Source organism: Temnothorax nylanderi, unplaced genomic scaffold (assembly GCF_030848795.1).
Source record: "Temnothorax nylanderi isolate EJ_2023f unplaced genomic scaffold, tnyl_v1.0 TNYL_tig0083_pilon, whole genome shotgun sequence".
NCBI classification, from domain to species: domain Eukaryota; kingdom Metazoa; phylum Arthropoda; class Insecta; order Hymenoptera; family Formicidae; genus Temnothorax; species Temnothorax nylanderi.
The window spans coordinates 356,065-376,405 of NW_027249145.1; the positions used below are offsets into that span (position 1 = coordinate 356,065).

Below are 20,341 nucleotides of genomic sequence, written 5' to 3' on the forward strand. Positions count from 1 at the left end.
GCCATCCACCAGCCATCCTCCGGCGTGCGTTTAATCCACCGGCCATCCTCCGGCGTAAGTTTAATCCAACGGCCATCCACCAGCCATCCTCCGGCGTGCGTTTAATCCATCGGCCATCCACCAGCCATACTCCGGCGTGCGTTTAATCCATCGGCCATCCACTAGCCTTCCTCCGGCGTGCGTTTAATCCACCGGCCATCCTCCGGCGTGGGTTTAATCCAACGGCCATCCACCAGCCATCCTCCGGCGTGCGTTTAATCCATCGGCCATCCACCAGCCATCCTCCGGCGTGCGTTTAATCCACCGGCCATTTTCCGGCGTGCGTTTAATCCATCGGCCATCCACCAGCCATCCTCCGGCGTGCGTTTAATCCATCGGCCATCCACCAGCCTTCCTCCGGCGTGCGTTTAATCCACTGGCCATCCTCCGGCGTGGGTTTAATCCAACGGCCATCCACCAGCCATCCTCCGGCGTGCGTTTAATCCATCGGCCATCTACCAGCCATCCTCCGGCGTGCGTTTAATCCACCAGCCATCCTCCGGCGTGCGTTTAATCCATCGGCCATCTACCAGCCATCCTCCGGCGTGCGTTTAATCCACCGGTCATCCTCCGGCGTGCGTTTAATCCATCGGCCATCCACCAGCCTTCCTCCGGCGTGCGTTTAATCCACCGGCCATCCTCCGGCGTGGGTTTAATCCAACGGCCATCCACCAGCCATCCTCCGGCGTGCGTTTAATCCATCGGCCATCCACCAGCCATCCTCCGGCGTGCGTTTAATCCATCGGCCATCCACCAGCCATCCTCCGGAGTGCGTTTAATCCACCGGCCATCCTCCGGCGTGCGATTAATCCATCGGCATCCACCAGCCATCCTCCGGCGTGCGTTTAATCCACCGGCCATCTTCCAGCCATCCTCCGGTGTCCGTTTAATCCATCTGCCGTCCACCAGCCATCTTCCGACGTGCGTTTAATCCATCGGCCATCCACCGGCTATCTTCCGGCATGCGTTTAATCCACCGGCCATCCTCCGGCGTGCGTTTAATCCATCGGCCATCCACCAGCCATCCTCCGGCTTGCGTTTAATCCACCGGCCATCCTCCGGCGTGCGTTTAACACTTTTTGAGATATAGTTATAAACGATAGAACTGTCATGTTACGTTCGAATATTCCGCCGTTGGCTGGCGAACCATATAATTCAATAGGCGTCCGATAGATGGCGGCGGCGTCACTTGTGAAATGATTAATTTGTTAATTTTTCAATAAAAATGAAATAAATCATTAAAATTACTCAATTGTATTGCTCGCAATTATGTTCTTTCGTTTATTAAGTGGTAACGCCACTCTAAGGGTGCTGTCACATGGCAGTCAGAAATTCGGAAAACGGAATCTCGAAAAGTAACGGAGAGGGGGTCAACAAATCAGAGTCAGCTCGATCGTTGCGATTTTTCAAGGGCCGGGCTCCCCATGGAACGACTTTTACGGAAAACTAAATGGCATTCTAACCTTAACATATTTTTAAATTAAAGAAATTTCTATATAATTTTAGAGTATAATAAAAAATACGTCGAAGCTTTATTTTTTAATAGACTCTACTACTACGGTAAGTATCTTTTTTCTTCTAAAACAATAAAAATAATTTTTTCAATTTTTACTTATTCCGGAAATATCGGTTCATGGGGAGCCCAGTCACAAAAATTTCGGACTTTTCCGAGATTCCGTTTTCCGAATTTCTGACTGCCATGTGACAGCACCCTAACGCCTCTAAAGCGATAAAGCGCTAGCTGGCCAAAAGAATTAAACGTTTATATCTCGGCAATCGTAATGCTGGGTCTACAATGCGTGTCGCAAAGTCGTGAGTCGCAAGAATTGACCAATCAAAGTCGAATTTGAGTAGAATAATCGACTGTGATTGGTCAATTCTTGCGACTCACGATTTTGCGACTCGCATTGTAGACCCAGCATAAAAGACAGAAAGACGATTCAAAAAGCACTTTTTAGATCGTGCTCCACTCTATCAGAATTGCTCACTTTTATTATCGGCAATTATTTATTTTTGTTTATTAAGACGAGAAAGCGCGCAAAATCTTAAGGATTCGAGCGCCGAGCGATTTTTTATTTTCATTAAACGCTTATATCTCGGCAACCGCAAACGATAGAAAGACGATTCAACAAGCACTCGTTAGTTTGAAATCTGCCTTATTGGAATTAGTCATTATTAATACTGGCAATTTTACAGTTTCGTTTTCTAAGACGAGAAAGCGCGCGAGATCATAACGAAACGTGCGCCGAGCGACTTTTTATTTTCATTATATTTCGGCAATCATAAATGATATATAGAAAATCGTTTTAATGTTTTTTTAAAGCTAATTTCATGGATTTTTGTTAAGTATTTTTGTTGCGCGCCGACTTTGGAACTATATCAAAATCGTACAACATATAGTTGTTTGTTTTAATTGAATAAGTAACAGTACTCTATTTTTTATAAAACTGTCTAAAAAATTTTGCTCGGAAATCATGCTGATATCAGAGAGAAAAAAAATAAAAACTCGCAAATTCTGCTCTTACAGAAAAGTTACAAGTCGATTGGCTATCACATGGCTTTTAACCAATCAACTTACAACGTTTCTATAAGAACAGAAATTGCGCACGTTTCTCTTGCGAATGAAATTCAAGAATCGAGCCCACTAGCTACTAGGGGATCGGGAGCTAACCAATTGAATAAGAAGAATATCTATATATACTATCTATGTCATATATGATTTCAGTCTGCGCGTGATCGCACTATCGTTGCTGACGCGTGCTTATAGGTTAATTAGAAAAGTCACTCATAATGCGAAACGTGAATTATGATTCATCAACTGTGCGCGCCGCATTGGAACAGATGACGCACTGACACACTCTGGACATGTATTGTTTATAAATAAATCTTTCATTTAGCAATGGAAATCATCATATGCGAAACGGTAGTTAGTAACCTTCGCCACGCCGGCTGTCTCGTTTCTGAGTTGGCCAACGTGTGTATCGTAAAACGTGTTTTTTTGTAAAAAGCGGGGACGTGTGGCGTGTGTAATCGCTCAAGTGGTCGTGCGCGTTCAAAGTCGGAGGACCCCGGACTCCGGACGGCGAAATAGTGCTGCGAAACGATGCCGCGATGGTGAGCTGAGGTGGCACACAGGGCTCGAATGGCAATGGCGAAAGCCGCGAGAGGGTCCGAGACGGTGCCCACAGTTTTATTATGCGAACATTGCACTAATCAGACGTTCAAGCAAGTTCCAGACTTCGTTAGGTGGGTCCATCTGCTTAACGTCGATCAGTCACGATACCTCGTTTTATTCAACGATTCATCTCAAGACAGCACTTTTTTAATAATCTATCGCTTTGGAGATATATCCTCAAGTGACACAAGCATTTATATGCTCTCAATAATGATGTTAAATGCTTTAGAAAAACGATATTAGTAAAGCGCTTTAGAAGAGGCATGCTGTCTTAATAAGTATAGTTTATTATAAATTATAAATATATGACGTGGTGTATTATTTTACAATTTGTTTTAGGCACTTGAGAGATCAACATTGTTCCAGAGAAGGTGGATCTTTCGTATGCCTCTACGGTTATAATGGGGTATGCACCAGCCTTCCCGTGGAAGGTGTTTCTGACAAGGATTATATAGCGCACGCCACGAAGCACGCAGTTATGCAACAGCAGCGGAAGAGCAATGGCCAGTTATCGGAGGCGGGCTCGTCGTGGACCGTGTATTCCGCCGCGCAAAATCTACCTGCTGTCCTAAACGATCCGTTTAAAGGGAAACAGAGTAACTTTCTCACTCGCACTTGGGGAGATGGATTCGTGGAGAAAGTAGACATTCCGAAGAGCCCATATCTTCCTGAGGTCACGATGCAGCATTTTGAAATGTATCTGAAAAAAATTGCGAGGGTAATTATTCGTGTAATATATCTAATATATAACATTTCCTTAATAATAAATATTGTTCTTAATAATTTACAATGCATTTACTGTTCTAGCAATAGTCTGTATTTTATATTTGTTCTTCCAGAGATATCGGAAACATTCGCGTATGAATTTGAACGCCAACAGGCCAACTACCCCGAATGAATTGCTTCAAAATTTCCCTAACCTTAAAAAAGTGAAATCATTGGGTAAGATTTTCTAATATTTACATTATAAAAGGTACCGAAGAATACAATTTAGTAATAGGAATATATCTTAAAATAAATATAAAAGAAGAGCTTGCCTCCCCCCCTCTCTCTCTGCACAAAATTAAATTCTATTTCACGTGCAACACATTTTACTTTTTAAGGACAAATATTTTAATAATTAAAGAATTAAAGAATTAATTATCTTTATATTATATATTTATTAATTTAAAATTTAATTAAATTTAATTAAAAAATCAGATTAATTACATATTTATACACAAGTTCAATTTGTTTTTAAATAATTTTATATTAAATTTTGATTGATATAGTGTCAACTACGTAAACTTACAGCTGATTTTTTCAATTTGTTTTACAAAAACAATATAATTTTTTGCTACTAAAAACTGTAACTTTTCTTTTGCTTCAGATCGGCTGCAGTTTGATTTAGCTAGCATTCCAAAGATCTTCTTAGTTCCAAACTTAGATCTTTCACAAAAAGATAACTTTGATGCTGTGTTTCCGTTTGCGAAAGATGGTCTCTTAACTGAAGATTGCAATATTGTTATGCACGTGAAGCAAATGCAAGAGAAGGTATGAATAAATATTATAAACGAAAGAAAGCGCAAAAAAAGAATAGACACGTGAGAGTTCAAATCTTGCTACTGACATTGTATCTTTCGATCTAAATATTTTTTATATTATAAAATAAATAAAAATAATTTGTATAACGCAAACGTAGGTAAAATTAAGGTTCCGAGGTTTTAATATTGGTTGTTAAATTATACAAAATACGTTGCTACAGCTCAGTCACTACCTGGACGTTGTGGAAGTTCGAATAGCGGAGCAAGTCGCGTCGAAATCTCAAGCCTTTTTCCATGCAATGACATCTCATGATGTGCTTATGGAACAACTCACTCAAACTATTACGGTTTTAAAAGCACTTAGGAAAAATATTCATCAAGTCGATAAGCATCTAGTCAAGGATTCTTTAGAAATTTTACGGTAAGTTTGTACATGATATACAAATCATTTATTTAAAAAGTACACTACACTAGTGTTTCTTATAGAAACATTAGAAACGTAAAAGTTAAGCGAAATAGGAACATAAATTGATAATCATATTCATCTTAGCTTACATGTTGTTGCATCTGCGCCGAAAATACAAGCTATCACATTTGCATTAAATTGGAAACGAAAATGACTAATTCACCATTTTTATTACCTAATTGTTATTAAAAGATTATAATGAAGCATTCTGTCTTAGATAAGTATTTAAAATCTTTTATTTACCCGCGTGTACAAAACACAATAACTAATCATAAATACCTATAACAATTTAGAGTTTGTTCAGGATTTTTCGATTGGGCGCGCGAATGTAATAACGATACGTAGATTTAAAAAAGCTTGAAATTTGCTCTTTCTGTTTAGGTTGGAACGTGCTAGGTCTAATAGATTATTGGTTCAAGAAAAATTGAAACTCATGGCAACTGTACATCAGAGTCAACCTATGATACAATTATTATTGTCTACGCCAGATTATGTCGCGGCATTAGATCTTATTTCTACGACGCAAGAAATTCTCTTGCAGGAACTGAACGGAATACATAGCTTTAGGTAAATAGAAATTCTGAAGAAACTATTTTCATGATTTATTATTCGCTTGTAATTTTTATTTATTTATTATTTTTATTAATAAATATTGCAAACAGATAAATAGATTATTAAAACGTTTACAATTATTATATGTTTATATTACTTAGACATTTAAGTTCTCAACTAACCGAGATGGAGAAGCTTGTGGACAAGATGCTATCGACCGAGTTTCAAAGATACGCAACTGCGGATCTCAATAGACCGTTAGGTGACGAGAATACCGTCTTAGACGGCGTAAGTACGCAGACAATATCGTATCGCATTGTATCCTTAGCCTGTAGCGAACGAACCTCCATATATCTCTTCCCAGTGAGATCATTTGTACGTCCTCAACAAACAGGATAAGCTGGTCTCCATCATTTCTGGTCTACTACGTCAGAAACATTTTCAATTCGTGGACACGTACAAAGAGGAAGCTGTGACCACTATAAGAGCCTTAACGAAGCAACGGGTGATAGAGGCTCTGGCGGCGAGTGATTGTTGTAGCGATCAGCAAGCGGCAGCGCTCGAAGTTGGCGGTCTCTCCTTGACGGAAAGATTAACTTTGCTCCACAACACTATACAGTCTTTCACATTTCTTCTATTACGAGTTAAGGTATATAGTATTTAATAAAGCTGCATTCTATATGTTTTTTATATCTCATCTGCTTTATACTATTTATTATTATATTATACTACAGATTCTTTTAATTTTTAATATTAAATATCTTGGTAATTGAGCATCAAAATTAATACTAAAGTTTTTAAAATTAACGACAAATATAAAATCTTTTTTTTTGTAATTTCGATTATTAATGTTTCGAGATTGTAATAATCGCTATTAGTTTTTAAATTGTGTCTTTGTGGAACACTTACAATTAGTAACAATATGGAGCATTTGATGTATACATAAAATAATTAAATACTCTTATTAGGCAGTTCATGATGTAATGAGAGACACCGCGGACTTATCAGCGGGACGTTTATGCGACGGCTCGTTTGACGAATCAGTACCTGACCGATTACTGACCCGAGAGGAGCATTCGAGAGTGATCACTAAACTCAGTGACATGATCACCTCTGTATGTGATTATTGCCACGAGCGAATGGGAAATCTACTTTCAGCTGGGACGAATGAAAAGGACAAATTCCACAACGATAAGGACAAGATAATTGGTGATGTTTCGCTGAATAAATTAGAAGACAAAGAATGCCAAACGTGGAACGATAAGAGCTCTTGGTTGAGCGAGAGAGCAACGGCCGCTCAAGTTTGCCAATTAGCCAATATGGTCGAAGAATTCACATACGCTTGCGAGAAACTTTGCGGCAAACAGTGTACCGCGTTACGATCGGCATTTAAGGTAATTGTCGTTTGTTTAAATTACATCATTTAAAATTTATTTGTCCGTTGTCACAGATGGAATGACTCTTCTGTCAGTGTATAATTTATGATGTTTTTTATAGGCACAAGCAAGTAAATTTGTACAACGCTTTCATAATGAACGCAAAACTAAGTTGACATTACTATTGGAATCCGAAAGATGGAAACAAGCTGACGTACCATTAGAGTTCCAATCATTAGTAACATATGTGTATGAAAAAAAGTGTTTTCCGCTTAAGATATCCACATGCGCGGATGACATAAAGAATGAGAGCGTGGAAAATTGTATCATGGTTGGCGATGAAAAATTCGCCGTTGTTGGAACTGCTCTGATGCTTATGCAGATGATACACGAGTACTGCAGGTAAAGCCAGATTACAAAGCGTTGCTCGTAAGTCTTGCATAATATATGATTTCTTTTTAGGACTGGTAGTGAGTTAGTTGCCTTGTCTGGAACTATTGGGAGACAACTAGCCGAATTATTAAGACACTACAATTCTCGATGTTGTCAACTAGTTCTGGGTGCGGGCGCGATGCAAGTTGCGGGCTTAAAAACCATCACAAGTACGATCCTCGTATTGGCAGCGCGAAGTCTTAAACTCATATTGTGGTTTATGCCTTTTGTCAAGGCACACTTTCAAGGTAATTTAACATGCCGAATCCTTACGTTAAATATAATTTTAAAATACATAAAGTTTAACAACAAATGCAACGTTAAATGTGTAAAGATTTACTTAATATTTTATATATGTACTTAATGTTTAGCACTCACGGAACAAAATCCAAGTCGAGGACTCATTGGCACATCTGGTATCAGTGGAGGAGTAGCTTTATTAGATAGTGTCGAAAGAGATATTCGTGCGCATGTTCGTGAAATTGAAGGAAAAATTCTCACTATCGTAGACAATTTGTTAGGCGCACAAATATCCAAATGGACAGCAAGACCCCCAGTGCCATCCAAATCTTTCAGAAATATCTCTAGGTAAGTGTTATGATACCGATTATGATTTCTAATATCCGTCTTTTAAAATCTCATTTTTATTTACAGTTATCTAATGAAGCTGCACGAAGCCGTCTCTGGAATTTTGCCTACTGTCGAAGTACAATCTCTTTACCGTACCGTAAATTCATCATTCAAGGAGAAACTTAGAGAGCAACTGGTTAAGATGAATATAGTGAACAATGGTGGTCCGCAACATGGCGTAGTTACGTCGGAACTTACATTTTATCTTGAAGCCTTAAGAAAATTAAAAGTTCTACCGAGCGAAGAGTTAAATGACAATTGGATGAGTGACATATGGACTAGATAACATGCAGAGCGAGTGATATACTGCATTATAGAAGCAATGAAATATTATAGAAAGAGGTGACTAGAAAAAAAATCTGTGCGTCTTCCTTTGTATTACTCATTATATCCGAAATATGAAACATATGATAACAATGTTCATCAATTATCTGATGGATTTCGTGAAAGAGATATTACTTGCATTGAATTTTGAACATTATGAGCTACTTTAAATAATTGTTGATAAACTAGCAGATTTGCTGGCATAGTTTTGTTGGTTTGATGTGAGGAGAAACAGTAAGCAATTTGTTTTTACAAAATGGATATTCAGTATCAAAGAAAGAATTTGACAAACGCTAATCTCATAGCTCGTATTGATTTTGTATTGATTCAAACAACATTAATTTGTTTAATGAGTATTATTGTATGTTTAAGACTATAGTTTCGTAGATGAGTTAAGTAATCTATTATAATATGTTTACCTCCCTCCCAAGTACTTTTACCGACCATAGTGTTCAAACAAAATTGCTGTAGAGTGTGTATATATATATGTATAATATCGTATATATACACACACAAACTATCATAGGTATATTCATAAGAATTTTGAGAGAATATTATTTCCCAGAATAAGTATAAACAAAAAATTGCAGAGAGAAACAGCATCTATTTGTAATTTAACGTTACATTTTGCAGACATTTCGGTAACAGGACCAAACAATGGTAATTTATAAGTTGTTTGTATGATATTGTATTGTATTTATTGTGTGTGCAGTCGGTATTTTTGAAGTTATATGTTTCTTTATAATTCATTTTTTCATGCTAAAAATTTCACATCAGTAATCAAATCTAACCAAATTGTACGGCATACAGTGTACATAAAAATTAAACTAAAAAATGTGACAAGTGTTTCAATTATCTACAATATATATATCTATTATGCAATTCAATTGTGCATTATAATTAACTAAAAAGTAGCGATGTATGGTCCGCGCCTAAGAAAAATTATAACAAAAATGTATGCGCTATTCGTCATTCTAAGTTCTGTAGGAAAAAAATGCTTAATGACACTAATATATTTTTGTTATTTATAATAACATGCGACTCTTGATAGTTCGTTAATTATATATGGAAGACAATGTGTTTTTCTAATTGTGAAAAAAATGTTTCTACTATTTTAGACTACTATTTTAGAAACTATGCACTCGCATGTAATAATTTATAAAACATTGAATCTTATTGCGAATTGTGTAAGATACATTCCATTCCTGATTTTATCTAGTCCAAGTTGTACATAATGTATGCAACAAAGATACATTAAAAAAAATAATTGATTTAATTTATAAATAAATTTGTGAACGCGCGTCATGCGTTATGATCCGGCGGAGACGTATTAGCATATTATAAAGCTCTGAAAACGTTTTTTATATCAAAAAGAAATCGACACTATGAGTGAAAATGTTCAGAGCTGATTACAAAGACATCCTTGATAGATTTCTTTACCAAAACTGATGATTTTCCGTTAGATCATCGCGCATATAATTAAAGCGTTACACAGAAGAGTGATTAATGTAGATATAAATTATTATATCTTGTACTATCGTGCATAATGTATTCTAAACGTTAACATACAAAATTAATAACACTGCAACTGGAAAAACAGTATAATATTATTTACATTTTACTTAAATAAATGTCCTAAAATGCCTATCAAATTTTGTAATCCAATTGGATATTAATAGGAACTAATTATTTAACGCGCTCATCTCTATACAGCTATATATCGAAAACAGATTGTGCTCTGTTGCACTACATTATATATGAAAAAGCTCTTACGCATATTACGACCTTATACATTTATCTATAGTAATTTACAAATTTATGTCAAACGGGAGTGGTCAGTGGTCTTCTCAAACGATCGCTTACCCTCGTTTCCATGGTAATGAAAAGTAAAACATATCCATAACCTGAAGAAACATGGAATCGTGCGAATAGAACTACAGTCCTCAATATCATTCTTTATCCTGTTTTAAAAACAATGTCTGCAGAAAATCGGTGATTAATTTATATAGATATTAAAAATTTGTTATAGCTTTATAAAAAAATATGTATTATTATAATATATTATTAAATAATTATAATCTCAAGCAACATAATGAGTAATATTTATAAAAATACTTCTCATCGTATTTAGTATTACTCATTTTGCAATAATTGCAATTGATAAATAAATGATTAAAAAAAAAAACTCTATCCCGTATAATTATTTAATACAGATATAAAATTCAGTAACTCTTTGTAATTATATACCTTCTTTATTTACAATATTTATTCGTGGTAGCTAACGTCACATGTTTTTAACATTATAAAGCTAGCTACGATAGAATTAACTTTCTAGTGAGGAGTCTATGCGAGAAACTGCATTACGGCTCGCTGTAGAAGAAGAGAACAGACGAAAGACTGATCCAAATGAAACTCACGAACGATCCATTATTATCCTTGGCAGCAAGGGAGTTGTAAGTGATGAAATTAGGAGGTACTGCATTACCGTGACGTACTTTGCATTTTCAATTGCACTTCTAGGGTAAAACAACAATGGTGTATCGATTTCTTGAAAAAGACGAGAGACCAAAACCGACTATAGCGATGGATTATTCATTTGGCCGGAAAAGTGTGAAAAGTTTAGTAAGTGACATACATAGCAACATATATATTCATCTTTCTACGAGAATATATTCATAAACGATAGATTTTTGTTGCTTTACACTGAAGAATCAGAAACACATATTAGTTTTAAATTTTACATATAAGAGTGAAGTTAATTAGTATGTAAATAATAAATGTGATATAATTATAACGTTAATATTTTCATTAAATTTATCAAAATTTTCGTTAATCTATTATTATTATTATATTTTGTCAATCTATATTCTTAAATTAAATTTCTAAATAGTATGCTGCTGCAGGTAAAAAATATAGTGCACGTGTGGGAAGTGGGTCACTTGGCTTCTTCTTTGGTATCTGTCGCAATGACGGGATCCACATTAACACATTCCCCTCATCACACCGTGTCATTAATAATGCTGGATTTATCGCGACCAGAGGAATTATGGTCGTCCTTTGAGGAGGCCCTTTCCGTAATACGAAATGGTTTGAAAATGAGTTACGATTCTGACACAATTGAAAAATTACGGGATAAAAGGGCAGCAGATAGAAAAAAGGAATTGGAACGTGGGGTCGACCCGTTTTTAATGAAGTTATGCATCATAGGTGGACGATATGATGAATTTAAGGTATTTAATACATGTATAATTCATATATACATACATATTGCAAAGAGAGCGAGAGATGATGCATATTTCTTCTGCGTTGTAGTAAAGATAAAATTAACAAATGCTGCAGTGAATTGAATTTCAAGATGTTAATTATTGTGAAATCAGTAAAATTATTAAAAGTGAAAATATTTTAACAAGTTAAGTTTTAAAAGTGTATAAGTTATTAACATTGTTTCTCAGCAAACTTTGAAAGACAATATTTCGATAAATAATAATTTTAATATTTTAAAGAATAAATTCATTTCAGTTATATTATATATTTCTTTCTGCGTATTATCTTGTGTGTAATAGGAATTTGATTCGAGTAAAAAAGAATTCATTGGAAAAATACTGAGAGCGATAGCTCATAATCTAGGTGCAAGTCTTTATTACTACTCCTCTAAAGATAAATTTCTCATACGACGACTCAAAGATCTATTATCTCATTATGGATTTGGTTCTCCACTTACGTAAGTTCTTCGATGAAATTTCGCGCGTAACACGTACAATTTATATTAATATGTATATTAATTATATTAAATTATGTATATATTATGTATATTAATTATATTAAATGTATATTAATATACATTTTAATGTTAATCAAGAGCTCGTTTATATCCTACAAATTATATATTATGATTAATTTTTCGACACTCTGTTTTTATACCAAATGAAATGTAAAGGGAGGACAAGTGTATGGATTATGAGAAACCGTTAATGATGCCGGCGGGCATGGATTCCTTCGGACGGATCGATTTACAATTCCCCCAAACGAGACCATCGGCAATTTTAGACACTATCAAACAGATCTACGTCTCGCGTATACCGCAAGTGTCGAGGAACGATGAAAGCACTTTGGAGGATCCCAGTAACGACCCTAACTTTAACGAGCCTATTATCGATAGACTCAGAATGCAGCGGGAAGAGGTATATAATGTTTGCTCAATGGTCATTATCTTTGTTTAACATGTTAATAAATGTTAGCTTGTTTAGAAGATTAGTTAATTATAGGCGTTACGTAAGTAAACTAAATCGATTACTTTCTTGCAGGAGATCAGTGTGCTGTTGAATGATATGATGGAAGGCCGTATGCCGAAAATTCCTGTGCCCGATCCACTTTAGAAAGCACATCATATATTTTCTTTATGTGTACCCATTGCGATATTAAAGCAGTAAACGAAAATAGATAATTTATCTGGCAATTTATATCGTATTCTACTTTAAGCTATAATAATAAGCTAAATACAGAATTGCATTATAAATAATAAAGAATAATAATAAGTTATAATAATAAAGAATTATAACAATAAAGAACTATTTTATGCATTAATTATTGATAATGGAATGTATTTTATCTTAAGATTATAATACATCAAAAAACTCTGCGTTATTTTCTCCTACAATTAACATAAAGATAATAAACATAAACAGTCGTCGCTAGCTTTGTTTCTCGAGAGCAAGATAAATTGAAAGAAAAGACTTCTAATAATATTTTTCTCCTTAAACGAGAAAAAAGAAAGAAATAATAAATATATAAAGATAAGATTAATAAAGTTTGTTATTTTATTACCAAAGAGACGTTTTAAAAGCATTTATAAAAAGAGAAGTAGCTCGAGAAGTAATAACTTCTTTTAGGTGTTGAATTTTCACACACATTCTTGAAACTCTTTTATACAGGAATAAAAGAGAAGGTTACAGGACGTAGAAGAGAAACTGTGTGGGAAGAAATGCTCCATTTTAACTTAATATTCCTCCGAAAGGAAATTAAATAACACGTTTCAGAAATCTTTCTTTCCTCCCCAGATCCTCTTTCTATTGCTCTTTCGGCTAAGATTAACTTTCATTCTTAATTCCGATCGAACATTATTCTCAAGAAATTCTCCCATAACATAATATTTTACAAACAACTCAGAGGGTACTCTAGAAATTTATTTCACTCCTGCCTCGCTCGCGCTCTCCTTTCTCATCGTAGTGTCCCTAAAACGGCAAAAACCCCCGTCTCTCTCTTCCCTCCCACGCACAACACGACGGCCAAGAGGGGGTGGTAGGGAGAAAACGTGCGCGCTCCGCACCCCCGCACCGCCCCGCGCCGACGTGACGCCGCTGCTGATAAGAGGCGCCGCAGCCGCGCCGCATTCGCGTGCGCGCCCGTCTCGCGAATGGAGGCGCATGCGTATATCCCGCTCCGGTCGCTCCCGATACGCGCGGGGGTATCCCGAGGATTTACGAAAACGGGGCTCCGGCTGGGGGGGGGTCTCTCGCCACACGGAGAGCTCTCCTCGTTTCTTTGCCGCCGTTTCCTCAGTGAAAATGCCGCCGCGATAGAGAGCCGCGCGTGCCGTGGTGCTCTCCTCGAGCTCTCTGGTCGCGCCCCCTCCCCCCTCGCCACCCGTGACGAGGAGTCCGGCTTGTTTTGTCGCGGGAGAGAAGCTCATCACTCGCGGGAGTGACCAACCGCTGTCCCGCGCGTTAATTATTACCACACGCGCTGATCAATCGCACGCGCGCGCGTGTCGCCCGCGATTTCGATCTCGTCTCTTTCTTCCCCTTTCCTCCTCCTCCTCCTCCTCCTCCTCCCCCCGCGCTGTTTCTCATTTCCCTCCGCTCTCTATTTTCCTCACTTCCGTGCAATCGCCTTCTCGTTTCCTCTCCGCTCTCGTCCGTCTGCCCTTATCGTCGCCCTCCTTCCGTCTTATCCCCCCCCCCCCCCGTTTCTCACTGTTTAACGCGCGGCACGCACCGCGAGAGTACACGGTTGTCAGTGTTGTCACGGTTTGACAGTCCGCGAGTGTCACTCGGGTCACGGACCGGATCGCTTTTCGCGCCCGCGGACTCTGTGTGGATGCCGCTTCCGGAGAACGGCGCACAGGTGTAGTCATCAGGTGAGTTGCGAGACATGTAGCAACTCCGAGAGCGACAGAGTGAAAGAGAGTGAAAGAGAGAGAGAGAGAGAAAGAGAGAAAGAGAGAGCGCGATCGTGCGCCGGAGGCTCGAGAGAGGTACCGACAGAAACCGGTCGCGCGATGATTCTCAGCGCTCTCGCGAAAATCGGTGCCAAATGCTGAATCGTGTGGAGAACGCGCTCGCGCGCGCGCGCGCGCGCGCCGTCGCGCGATTTCACGTCACGCGACCCATTTACCTGCGACGTGCGTCGCGATCGTCGTCGTCGTGGCCTCCCCGCGACGCCGCTTGCGCCTTCCTCGCCGTTATCGATTCTGCTATACGAACGCGCCCTCCGCGCGCGGATCGCCAGGTATCTCGCCGTCTCTTTTTCCGCAAGCGCGAATCTTGAATCGGCCAGCGTGCACGCGCGTGCACGCTGCTGTGCACGGTTCGAATCCCGCCGATCGATGACATCGGCTACGCACGCGTGCACGTGACATTTACGCAGCGCGCTCCGGCCACGCGTGCGAGGTCCTTTACCGAGATTACGTACTCGGCCGACTGTATACCTTTGCATCCGAATAATACGCCGACAAAATTCTGCAAGATGCACCCTGCTTGTTTCGTCTTAAAAGAAAATCGCTGATAACGGGAAAATTTGTTACGATTGTGATTTTATCAGGAAATTGAAGCAGTAATCTTCCTTTTGAAAATGTTGTCTAACGACGTCATCTTCTTTGCGATTCCATTGCCGCAGGCTAATGCTCTGATAATGCTAATGGAACTTTAGCTCACGTAACTTTCTATATTTATTTGTCCTTTTTTCTGAATTTCTCAATGTAAATATCTAGTTTACTGCGTTTGTTTACATGTAAACGTCACTGTCGAACAATGCCATTATCGTTCGAGTGTTGAATAGCGTTGCATGTCGCGTTCTTAATATTTAATCACCGATTATTATTGATCGTATCGCTCGATTGAGTACATACTGAGAATGTGTTCGCGTAAAAGAGAATCTTTTCATAAATTCAAGAATTTTCGATCTCTTTCCACTCTTCATACGAAGCTAAATTAATGATAAGTTTAATGATCGGTATGAAAGGTACCATTTGACATGACTTTTTGATGCGCATGGTTGTCTGGTCATGCGAATACTCTCTCTTTGTTCATTTCCATTTAGTTGACTAGTACAGTAAAAATTGTTTCAGAAAGACCGTCTTTTGTTGCACTTTAATTGCAGCCTCAGTCGTCGCATTAATTATTGTTTTATTAACTAGTTTCACGATAGTGCATTTTGGCTCTCTTTTTCTTTCATCTTTTTTCGTTCTTTCCTCTCCCCGTTCTCTCTCTCTCTCTCTCTCTCTCTCTCTCTTTCTTTGCGATATAAAAAGATAACTGTTTCTTGAGCATCAGCGGATGCCTAAACGAACGTGCTAAGGTCGCTTAAGACCGGATATTACGTGTCTGCTCTCGCAACGATTTTGGACGCTGAGCCAGGCACCTCTTTATGATCACGCAAGAGTTTCTGCTCTTTGTCACTCAAATGTTCCGTGCGTTTATGTTGAACATTTTTATTAATTATTTTGAACAATCTGTCTTAATCGGTTCAAAGAACCGACAATTCCCATGTAGTCTTTAAAGAGAGACATACCGAGTAAGCAAGAGACTTGAAAAATGATAGTTTACATAAGGCAGTTGTACGTATCTCAATCGAAACGAGGCAGAAACTTACATAATGAAACGTTAGTTTATTGTACTCGCTAGAAATGTATACGTTAATATTACAAATCATTCAGATGTCGCACCGATAAACTGGTTTAACTAATTCTGGGATGATCGTTTGCGACTCCTTTTACGGATAGGGTTTCTATATATGGAATGAAATGAAGTTAACTAAAATTAGCGCTAACGGACGGTCTGTCTCGGTAGAAGAATTTAGTTGGATGTAAAAATTAGATACGTTCGCGTTTCGATCATATTGTTTTACATGCAGTCAGACACTTAGGGGGCTAATCTGTAAATGATAATTAACATCATTATCGTGCTTTGCACAGATATAATGTACCATAGAAAAGCTGTGCGAATCACGTAACGATATCATTAACATTTACAGAATAAGCCCCTCAGTTACGTAATAAATTAATATCTGATATATCAGATATTTTACTGTATTAAAAAATTTTACTTTACTGTTTCGCAATTTATTGTTAATAGAGGCGAAACATATATCAATGTATTTGAAAACAAAAAACAAAAAAAAAACGATTTACTGTATAATTACCATATCCCTAAATATTATACCACTCGTATTCTCTCTCATGCGTCATTGCGAAGCATATAACAAAGGTATACAGTTTTGTGCAGCTCGTAGAGGCCGAGGTCATCCTTAATGCCGCACTTTCCGCATATTTCATGGTTAACCTTTCCAACTCGATCGACTGATCTCGAGGGAAACGAGATTCGGGAGGAATTGTCGAATGGAATAGCAATCGTATCTCTTGCGCGACGGCTCTCACAGTAGACTCGATCCTGTCTTTTGTTTTCTTTAGCCGATATCAGACTCCGTTTGCGGTATATTCCAAATCTTCACGGTGACGTGATTTCAACGGATATCTCTTCTCAGTCTTCTCTTCGTAATTTTCCTCCTCGCCATTTAGCTGTTAGGTCGCATTTTTATTCAGTCGCGAAACTTTTCGTGATCTTGTCGACCTTGATCTCGCTGCGGGCGACTCGGCGTGTCGCCTGGTATACTTTTAATTCCTGTTTGAAAGCGCATCCCCCTCGCTCCTCCGACATCAGCTTCACTAAGCTGCACCTTTCGAGTCGAAATATTCCAGACCATTTCTCGTTTTTATCTCTGCACCTCTTTCCCACAAATTCTTTTTCATTCAACTAATATACCAGAACCATTGCTTAGGGTTTTAGTCGTTTTAGATGTTTGGATATATTTATTATAATTATAGCTATTTTATATTTAAGTATATCACTTTTGAAGCTATTGATTGCTTTTCCATCACGTTACATACATTTCACGATTGATCTCAATGTCGCCCGAGAGACCAATCGAAATGAACCTCTCGCTCCTGGCTTCATGTCCTTGTTTTTCTATCGGGGACAGTCCCAGGACCCTGGCCTTCATATACCGCGGTGAATTTGATTTCGCGAGGTAGATTATTTCATCCTGACGTCACGTTGCCCGCATGTATATCGTTGCGACGTGAATCGTTTCGGTTCTCTCGTAGACTATCGATCGCAGGTAGAACCGCGCGCCGATGCGACGATGAACGTGTGCAATCGTGTTCGCGAGCGGCGAAGTCAACAAAATGCGAGATCGCATATGTAAAGCGGGAACACAAGGGGGAAAATGTGGATACGTACCTGGCGGGACCAGGCCATTAGGTCGCACGCCATTGCGGTATTTTCCTGGACATCAGCTCTTTCGAAGAGCTTTTAGCGATTTTAACCATTAACCTTTTCCACGTAACGAATAACAGAGTACTCTGAAATATTTAGATATCTATACCCAATCGACCTGACGAAGACAAAATAATTTGAAAGAAGAGAAATACGATTTTATTGCATTAGTAATATGTTTGCGCAACGATTAATACATAATTAAAAAGAATAAAGGACCAAGTTGTTACATGATAAAGAGATAATTTGAATTTTGTAATATCCTAAAAACTAAAATAGAGCTAGGAAATAAATATGTATTACTAATTACATAGGTAAATATCTCAACAGCTTTTTTAATACAATTTAAATTTCTTTAGATGTTTGTTTTACAAAAAGATATTGAAGAAAGCTTTCGCGCCGTTGTGAAAATATACCACATTACGAACAAATCAGATTAGACTTAGCCAGTGTGCTAGTACAACAAGCTCTTTCACGAAGCAATTTAGGATAAAGAGTAATTATTGGGCTTTTCTGATGTTATTTCCGTGACTTGCAACATTACAGATAATAGCACCGTGTAGAGTACTAGTAACATTGATTCCGTGATTACATACTATTCTTGCACCTACTCTCTCTCTCTCTTTCTCCTTTCTGGGGCAACTGCATCAGCGATAATCATGTCAAAATAATGCATTTTCATATCTACCGCAAATCCTACTTTTAACCGATTACAAAATATTTAGAGCAGCTGTATAAAGAAAAGAGTAAAGACATTTTTATAATATAGCTTGTGCTTGGCATTATACGAGATTCAAAAATATTTATTTTACTCTTGCAAGTAAGATATATTTCAGAAAGCGTTATCTACAAAGAATAGATGATGATAGAAATAAAAAAGATATATAAATTGTTTACATGGCTCAGGTTTTTTGATCATTACTCGCAATGTTGAAATTATTTGTTATAATGAGATCTGCATTTATTACGTAACTTATATATAACTTACCACACTTTCGTTGGATCTAAATGCGCTTGTTACGTGCGTCTACCGGGAAATGATGTATTTGCATGCACCTCGAGATAGAGAGTTCGTTCGTGCAATGTGCCTTCGTCTGAAACGAAGTCTCGCCGTCATTAAGCAAGATGTCCTCCCACACGCTAAGGAGAGGTGTGCATGTAATAATTCTCGAGTGTTCAGCCGGCGAGGGAAAGGCATTGGTGGCCTGTGTCTTACGAAAGAAAGGTTCTTCGAACCTGACCGAAGATGGTAGCAAAGAAAGGCGTTATCTGCCGCCGCATTTGCAAGTTAACAGGCGCATTATTCGCGATGTTGCTTCGCTCAAGGTTGACATTTTATCGTTTGCACACACGCGTTTCTTTTGATTAAATTTTTGGATGTTTTCCAGTGGCAGTTATGGTAATCTAATAACGTTAACAATAATTAAAAAAAAAATGAAAGAATTTTAAGAAAATTTAAAAAATTAAAAAATTATAAATTTTAATAATATATAGAAATTTGTCAATTTGATATATTATTATAATAATAACAACACGGTGTAATACCAGACGTATTAATTAAAATATTACTAATGTATTTTTCAATATTATTAATGTTTTCTTTATTATTAGTCTATTTTTTTATAAATTAATGTAATATTTATAATTTTTCTAGTGCCATAATATTTACGCAAATTTAATACTGTGACCAAAATTTTATTTATTATAATAATAAAATGAATTCGTAAGATTATTATTTGCATTTTTATATTAAAAGTTATATATCATTGACTTGTAGTTTTGTATAACGAATTGCCAAAGCAAGGTCCCCAGATTTTTCTATAGCGATATTGATTATTCAGCGCTTCTGCATACGAATTAATATCGCGTCGGCGTTTTCAATGCAGTTGGAGGCACGTTCCGGCACGTGGCGATCAGTACAATTATGTTCCATAACGAAGCAAACGTTCGTTACCCCATGAACAATTGGTTCGTTGTCCTAGGCGAGAGCCGAAGAGCGTGAAGCGCGCCCTTGAAGGGCGCAACGGTGCACGCCGGTCTTTCAAAGAAGCGGAGCTGTTAGTTCGCAGCTTTCATCGGAATTAAATTGCAAGATTAAATCACCGCAGTTGCGGCTGCATTTTTATTTTAACGACCTGCAAGGAGAGCTTTTCTACAAGACTCTGATAGCTCTATATTAATTCTACGATATTTTCTTATACAATATTGGTACTGATAATTTTCTTTAGGAATAATTAAGTTTTTGTTAAAAAGTATAATATTTTTAACTTACA

At 37.7% G+C, this 20,341-nt stretch overlaps 3 protein-coding genes across 4 annotated transcripts in view; all 3 read left to right on the plus strand.

Annotated features, from left to right (window-relative positions):
* Window positions 1–2,780: 2,780 nt before the first annotated feature.
* On the plus strand, window positions 2,781–9,700 carry Scat (VPS54 subunit of GARP complex scat). The gene is made up of 13 exons (XM_071709981.1): window positions 2,781–3,285; window positions 3,554–3,932; window positions 4,054–4,156; window positions 4,584–4,747; window positions 4,959–5,158; window positions 5,585–5,770; window positions 5,917–6,043; window positions 6,150–6,404; window positions 6,724–7,149; window positions 7,253–7,533; window positions 7,594–7,811; window positions 7,935–8,151; window positions 8,218–9,700. Exons 1-13 carry the CDS (start codon window positions 3,182–3,184, stop codon window positions 8,477–8,479), a joined length of 2,922 nt encoding a protein of 973 aa, XP_071566082.1. The 5' UTR covers window positions 2,781–3,181; the 3' UTR covers window positions 8,480–9,700.
* Window positions 9,701–10,430: 730 nt separating this feature from the next.
* LOC139774590 (cytoplasmic dynein 2 light intermediate chain 1) lies at window positions 10,431–13,101 on the plus strand. Its single transcript, XM_071709987.1, has 7 exons — window positions 10,431–10,509; window positions 10,853–10,970; window positions 11,038–11,139; window positions 11,421–11,747; window positions 12,081–12,238; window positions 12,455–12,698; window positions 12,822–13,101. The coding sequence occupies exons 1-7, from the start codon at window positions 10,493–10,495 to the stop codon at window positions 12,891–12,893; spliced, it is 1,038 nt and encodes a 345-aa protein (XP_071566088.1). The 5' UTR covers window positions 10,431–10,492; the 3' UTR covers window positions 12,894–13,101.
* A 997-nt stretch (window positions 13,102–14,098) lies between these two features.
* Window positions 14,099–20,341, plus strand: part of Numb (NUMB endocytic adaptor protein) — a 59,635-nt gene continuing 53,392 nt past the window's right edge. Inside the window, exon 1 of one of the 2 annotated variants that reach the window (XM_071709985.1) lies at window positions 14,099–14,653. The gene's annotated coding sequence lies outside the window, so the exon portion shown is untranslated. The remainder of the gene's footprint in view (window positions 14,654–20,341) is intronic. The other variant, XM_071709984.1, reaches the window with a different exon arrangement.